This window comes from Dicentrarchus labrax, unplaced genomic scaffold (assembly GCF_905237075.1).
Source record: "Dicentrarchus labrax unplaced genomic scaffold, dlabrax2021, whole genome shotgun sequence".
Lineage (NCBI taxonomy): Eukaryota > Metazoa > Chordata > Actinopteri > Moronidae > Dicentrarchus > Dicentrarchus labrax.
Window position 1 is genome coordinate 21,676,115 of NW_026136712.1, and position 7,497 is coordinate 21,683,611.

The 7,497-nt window shown below is 41.6% G+C and overlaps 1 protein-coding gene across 2 annotated transcripts; it reads left to right on the top strand.

The window, feature by feature from the left end:
* The first annotated feature begins 352 nt into the window (after positions 1–352).
* kcnj2a (potassium inwardly rectifying channel subfamily J member 2a) lies at positions 353–5,937 on the top strand. 2 transcript variants are annotated; one of them, XM_051416701.1, is made up of 2 exons: positions 353–527; positions 2,613–5,937. In XM_051416701.1, the coding sequence occupies exon 2, from the start codon at positions 2,857–2,859 to the stop codon at positions 4,138–4,140; it is 1,284 nt and encodes a 427-aa protein (XP_051272661.1). In that variant the 5' UTR covers positions 353–527; positions 2,613–2,856; the 3' UTR covers positions 4,141–5,937. The 2 variants fall into 2 exon arrangements, with proteins under 2 accessions (XP_051272661.1, XP_051272662.1); XM_051416702.1 differs by having other exon boundaries at positions 2,616–5,937.
* The last annotated feature ends 1,560 nt before the right edge of the window (positions 5,938–7,497 follow it).

Genomic DNA, 7,497 nt, shown 5'->3' on the forward strand with positions numbered 1-7,497 from the left:
AACTTGTTTTTGCAGAGCTGGACCTAAATGTATTAAATATAATATATATATATATATCCTGTACGTTTGTTATAAATCAATTAAGTAGAAATGATATTAACCTCAAGAATATTTTTTTTTTATAATATATATTTTTTATATTCTAGTTGTTGAACTCCTTCACCTCCTTCCTCCCATCTCTATGGGGTTCAGGCGTTATCCTCCCCTTTATCCATTCAGTTCACATCAGTCTTATTGATCAAACGCACAGAAATGACACAAACACACAGTTACGGGCTGTTATCGCGCCATTGGCCGGGCGCGGGGCCTGGGGGCGGGCCGTGCGTGCTGTTTAAAAACGCTTTGGGGGAACTCATCGCGAGGCACATTACCGAGACCGGTCCTCCGGAGATGTGAGGGAAGTTTCACACTTGAGCTCGTTCGGCCAAAACAAATAACAAGCGCGCGGAAAGGACGCGGAGGCCAAAAAACCGTCTGGATTATATTTCTGCGAGCTGAGTCCACACCGGCCCACAAATGAGCAACAGGTAGAGGAAACACGAGCCTTTTCTTTCACTCTTGTGCTTTCATGTGAGATGTGATGCTCTTAACAAGTGCTTTACGCATGTCAGCGCTGTTATCTTTTGGCACAGCGGCGCTCAGATCTCGATGCTTTACTTTATTCTCCGTGACGCACAGACTTCCTGGCTTTTTACGCACGGCTTCCCCAACTGTCAGATGACCCGCCAAAAGTTTCACTCTGTCCGCTCATATTTGGTCTCGCTTCTTATGTTATGATTGTTGAAGATTAAGTCCTGGGTTTCTGACGGCCCTGACTTTGGGCATGAGACGTGCATGTGTCTCTGAGTGTGAGGGGTGTGTGTGGATGATTGCATCAGAAGTCCGCTCCGTTTCCCCCCCAGCACCTGTTAACATTTGTCGCTGGCATTTGTTGCATTCTGAGAGCAGCTCAGCCTGTCTCCCAGCAGGCAGATGCTGTTTAACAATACACTTTAAAAGTGTAACAGTGTAATAATCCCGATGGTGTGGTTTTTATTTAGGGACATTTGTGCGCCACTCTTTTGTCTTTCCACAGAATCTCTCTGCTCATTTTGAAAGAAAATATAGAAAGTATAGATTTGGCTGTAAAAAATTAATCTTTGTTGTTTGTAGAAATGTTCACACATCAACCATCATCTGAGAAAAGATTACACGTGGCTTACAGTTCAGCATCCTCAGTAATTAGGATCAATGTTAGATTCTACTCATATAAACTTGTGCAGTGTTTTTTAAACTGAATACAAAAGTGTCATTTTATGTTTTATGTAGTTATGTATGTAAAAACCTTGCAGACAAATTGCATCAGCCAGTTTTACTTTCTGCAGGTATGAAACTTCAGTATGACTCAGCAGATCTGAAGAACTTCCTAGTTTTCACTATAATGTTCTCATATTTAACTTTCATGCCTCAGAGAGAAATCTATCCTGACAAAAGAAAAGAAAAAAAAAATAGAAAGAGAGCACAGTGAGACTGCAGCAGGTCGATTTCGACTTTAGTTGCTAGGACAGCCGAAACTAATGAGTGCTGTTCTAGTGGAGAATCCTCTCAGGACTGCCCTTATTGCAGCAGAGACAAGAACTCCCAGAGGACCCTGTGAGAGTCAACAAGCTGTGCATCTCTTCTGCACAGTGTAAGACGCAGCTCACACCGTCCCCTAAAGATTCTTTAAAAATGACAGGCGGTACGCTAAACCTCCGAGGCTCACATGATGTCATTTGTAAACTGTTGTAGCTCGCTGCTCCTGTCCTGCAAAGTTGGTTTATGCAGATGATTGCTGCTTCATTAAAAACTAAAAATGCATGCTGATAGTTTAAATTTAAGATTTCTAGCATTTGGATGCTGATGATAAACCGAACTGATTTAAAATTAGGTTGCACATGCAGAACATCTCTAATTTTTCCTGATTTTGAGAAGGCTTTACATGTGAAAATGTGCATTAACAATGAGCCACTGTTGTGAACAATCCAGCTTGGAAGTTGCTCTGGTTCAGTTTATTTCAGTTTCTTGCAGTATGTTATTCAAAAAATGACATAAGAACATTTATCTGCAGATCTTTCTCAGTTTTTAACTTGATCCATTGGTTATGCAAAACCCATCAGTTCATGGGATCCTGCAGAAAGGCTGTAACCCACAATCGAGCAAGAAATGATCAAGTCAGTGCAGGGCAGCCAAGAAAAACAAGTCGACTTTGTAAGTGACCAATAACGGGACCGGAGTGCAATTACAGGGTGGCCTCTCTCAGTGAAAGCTGAAATGTTAGATCAGGGTTAAATATCACTGTTGTTGTTTGTCATAACTGGCTGAAATATTGTTGGCACAGGCGAGCTTTGCTGACTCTGGGTATAAAGTTTTTGATGGTTTTTCTCAGGCTGCACACACGTCTGACTTAACAATGATAAGTTATCGGTACTGACATGTCATGTTCAACAAGTAACTGCTCAAATGTGGAACCATTACATTCTTTTAACAATGTTGTCATCAAATGCCCCGAACATGATTTTCTAAAAGGTTTTTCTGATTTATTCTGGAACTGGTTTGACTAACAGACGTTTTCTGTCTCTGTTTTCTTGTAGCAGATGAACTTGATGAGGTCCAGTCAGCTGATGAAAGAGGAGTGACCACTTCATCCTCCTCTTGTTGCACTCCATCTAGAGGCCAGTGAGGCTGAAGAGTCCCTTCAGCCCGCCTCATTTTGCCACCATTTCCTCTCCGAGTTGGTCCCCCAGAAGTGTTTCAAAACTGTTTCTCCAACGCTTTTTCCAGAAACTGAGACTGTTTTCCAAAGCAGAAGCAGCACAGCCCTCCCAGACTGAGGTGATGGGAAGCGTGCGAGCCAGCCGCTACAGCATTGTGTCATCAGAGGAGGACGGCATGAAGCTTGCCACTATGGCAGTACCCAACGGCTACGGGAACGGCAAGAGCAAGGTGCACACGAGGCATCAGCCACAAAGCAGATTTGTAAAGAAAGACGGTCACTGCAACGTGCAGTTCATCAACGTGAGCGAGAAGGGTCAACGGTACTTGGCCGATATCTTCACTACGTGCGTGGACATCCGCTGGAGGTGGATGTTCATCATCTTCTGCCTCGCCTTTCTCCTGTCGTGGCTGTTCTTCGGCTGCGTCTTCTGGCTGGTGGCCATATTCCATGGGGACTTGGAGAATAACGCTCAGAAGTGCGTCTCCAATGTTAGCAGCTTCACTGCTGCCTTCCTGTTCTCCATTGAGACTCAAACTACTATTGGCTACGGCTACAGATATGTGACAGACGAGTGCCCTGTCGCTGTCTTCATGGTGGTTTTCCAAAGCATCGTGGGTTGCATTATTGATGCCTTCATCATTGGCGCCGTCATGGCAAAGATGGCAAAGCCCAAGAAGAGAAATGAAACGTTGGTTTTTAGCCATAACGCCACAGTGGCCATGAGGGACAACAAGCTCTGCCTGATGTGGCGTGTGGGCAATTTGAGAAAGAGCCACCTGGTTGAGGCGCATGTGCGGGCGCAACTTCTGAAATCCCGGACAACAGCAGAGGGGGAGTACATCCCCCTCGATCAGATGGACATTGATGTGGGCTTCGACAGCGGAGTCGACCGCATCTTCCTGGTCTCCCCCATCACCATCGTCCACGAGATCGACGAGGACAGCCCCTTCTACGACATGAGCAAACAGGACCTGGAAAACTCTGAGTTTGAAATCGTGGTCATCCTGGAGGGCATGGTCGAGGCGACCGCCATGACCACGCAGTGCCGCAGCTCCTACGTCGCCAGCGAGATCCTCTGGGGCCATCGGTTCGAGCCTGTTCTCTTCGAGGAGAAGAACTACTACAAGGTGGACTATTCCCGCTTCCATAAGACATACGAGGTGCAGAGCACCCCTCTGTGCAGTGCCAGAGACCTTGCAGAGAAAAAATACATTCTCTCAAACTCCAACTCCTTCTGCTACGAAAACGAGATGGCGCTGGAGAACAAAGAGGACACAGACGAGGGGAATGGGGGCAGCGTTGGGCCCGACGGCACCCAGACTGACAACATCTCAGAGACCGAACACAGCCAAGCCACAGTGCCGCTAGAGCCCCGGCCTCTGAGACGAGAATCAGAAATATGACTGTTCAGACCTCAGACCTCACGTGAGGGATTTTCTAAAATCACCTCTCTGCTCCAAAAGGCACAACGAGCCGAGCTGGGCCTTGGGTAGAGGACAAGCCGAACGGTACTGCTGTGGCAAGCGGCAAGGTTTAGGACTTTGTATGTAGTAGTCGGTTTGAACTTTGACTACATACAGTATGACAAAACACAGCACTATGAACCATGTGCATATTGCAGGAAGAATTCTCCATGAAGTCCCCATGAATGTGTGCTCAGTGTCTGGTGACTGCAAGATGACAGAGGTTGTTGCAATGACTTGAAAATCGCAGGCATGTCTCAGTTTCTCTGGCCGGCATGAACAAGGCGCTTTTCAGAAAAGGTGGTTTTTATAGTTAGAATGTTCTAAAGTGCTGCTAGAAAATAGTGGAGGTTAAACTTTGTGCTTTCTCGAGTACACGAAAAGGTAGATGTCTGGAACAAAGGTACAAGTATTTGTTCACGAGCTGGTCTCATAGCAGACATCATAGAGGTCTAAATAAACTGCACCGAAAACTTTCTGTATGCAACAAACGACTTGTAGGAAACTTTTCTCTGACTTGACTAGCACTGGTTTTCTGATCTTCTGCTTTATCCTTTGCAGTTATTGATCTGTTCATTGCTGGTCGGACTGATGGAAACATGCCTGCTCATGTCAAGAGATAGAGCAGGGTAGTATTAACGGCATCAAACTGACAGAAAAATCATTAATTTAAAACAGAGACCGGGGTATGAGAATCTGAATGTTCTTAAAAGTGCTGCTATAATGTTGCTTCTTTATTTTTATTTTTATTTTTTTTTACGGTTGATAAAAAATGCCAAAGAGTATTATCATAGTTATGTGTTTCTTAAAAACAACACCTGGTTAGATTTGGTACAGAGAAGTAGAATGTTTAGGGAGTTTTAATAAGGTTTGTTTTTCAAGAATGTGTGTACAGTTTCTTTTTTTTTTTTTTTTAATGTTGATCATCTTTATCTTGAGCCACTTCATCAAGCCTTAATCTGAAGAGTCAAAAAGGGGGGAATGCATAAATCTACGCAGGGCCAACGGCTTTACTGTAGTGCAGTGGTTCCCAACCTGGGGGTCAGGACCCCCACTAGGGGTCGCCAAAGCTTCATGAGGAGTTGCCAGGCCTTCTTGATTTTAAGGCATGTAAGAAAACTTTAAAAATATACACAGTAGGCCTAAATCCCAGCATTTGGTTCATTCTGTGAAGACAAATAAATGTAAATTATCTAATAGAACAATGGCAAAGCGCCAGGGACAAGAAAACACAAAAAAGAAGCCTATTAATTATTTTATGATTGTTAAGAATGATTAAAAAAATACATAATACAGACAGATAATTGTATAAAAAGTTCCCTCAACAGGAAAAATCTGCTCAAAATTCATCCAAATCTCTTGTTTTACACAAACGTCCTGCAGTTACTGAGTTCACTGTTTGGGTTCATTGTTCAGTTTTTAATATAATATGAAATATACTCAAAATATGTCACTGAGTCAGTTTAATAAATGACAGAAAAGGGGTCCCTGAAGGAAAAAGGTTGGGAACCACTACTGTAGAGGACGGTAAACAAGAATCTGTAGTGTTTGCTGAACTAGAAACAATAATTCAGTAAGTGGCCCAGTCTTGTTCGGAGGATTTTTTTTTTAGGTGTCAACTTAAAGCAAAACGTTCTCTGAAGGTTATAAAATATGAAGTTTGCAAAGAGACCTAGATCTCCTGAATCTGATACAGTGTTGTGATTGGAGATAAAAAAAAGAAAAGGTCTTCTAAAAATATCAAATCTCCAAGTAAAACACTTTGACTGGCACTTAGCCGTACGCGGACTGCAGATGGGCCTACTTCCTTATCAACACTACTTGAGGTTTCATTCTCTGTAATGTTTTACTTGAGAATGTAAAAGCCTAGTTCAAAGCCAAACGTACTGTAACCCCTGCATATGAAGGTATACTGCACAAGAGTTTGCATCAACACAGATTATATCCTGCATCTTTGTTTTTTTGTTGTTGAAAAACCGTGACGGACGGCCACTCGGCTCCATAGATCCTACATGTGTAAATACCTCCCTCCCTGTTGCAGTTATTTTGTATCAGTCTTCCAAATGTACTGCAAAACCACGGAATGTACAGATTTTTTTATTAATATTATTATAATTATTATTATTATTATTATTATTGTACATGATATTATATTGTTCTTTTTTCAATAAAATGTCAGTGGACAATCAGAATCATGCTGTGTGGCTTGTGATGATGGACAAAAAAGACATTTCCGCTCATTTTTGAGGAGCTAGTTTAACAAGTGTTACGAGAACGGATCAGAAGTGAAGTAGGTTATATTTTCACATTATACACATCTAACATGAAAAAGAGATGGGAGGGTCGGATGGGAATTAATTTACCTTTGGGGATTAATGAAGTTTTATGTGTATTTTGCTTTTAAAAACATAAACTCAATGTGGAAAGGGGCAGGTTAGCATTTTACTGTAACACTGTAATGTGGAATATGAATGTACAGTAACTATATTTATTAAATTAGTGTGCTTAAGTACAATTTTTAAAAACTACTTTATACTTTGACTCTTACATTTCAGATGGAAATATTGTACATTTTACTCCACTGCATTTATTTACTTAAATCAACCAGATACAACATTAAAATCCTGCTTACATGGTAATGCATCAATAATAACAAATCAGTTATATAATAAACACCCTGACAGACCCATTCTGCCACATAATGTTTGCTATTACTTTGATACTAAGCGCATTTTTCTGCCAGTACTTTTTATATTGTGGCATCGCTACTTAAAGCTGCAGTAGGTCATTTTTATGCTACATTTTTTTGTTATATTTGCTGAATTGTTCACTACATCCTGACAGTAGAACATAAGATAGATAATCTGAAGTTCCTCTGGCTCCTTATGTTGCTCCTAATGGTAGTTAAAAGAATCCACCGGGCCTGAATGAAAACAGCCAATCAGAGCCTAGAAATAAAGATTGATTGTTGAGTCTCAAAGCGTCGCTTTGAGACTTTGGGAATGAGATTCAACAATCAACTGTCTTCGAGCCTCCAACCCAAAGTGTCTTTATATCGTTCTCGGCTCTGATTGGTTGTTTTCATTCTGGCCCGGTGGATTCTTGCAAATTATCTGTCTCATGTGCTACTGTCAGGATATAGTGAAAGTTTTAGCAAATATGACTAAAAGTTATTTTTATTAAAACTACCCGCTGCAGCTTTAAGTAAAATATCTTCAAACACACTTAATATTAGTATATAGAGGATTATATACAGAGACTTTAATTAAGTAATAAGACCATCCATGTTCCAAAGTA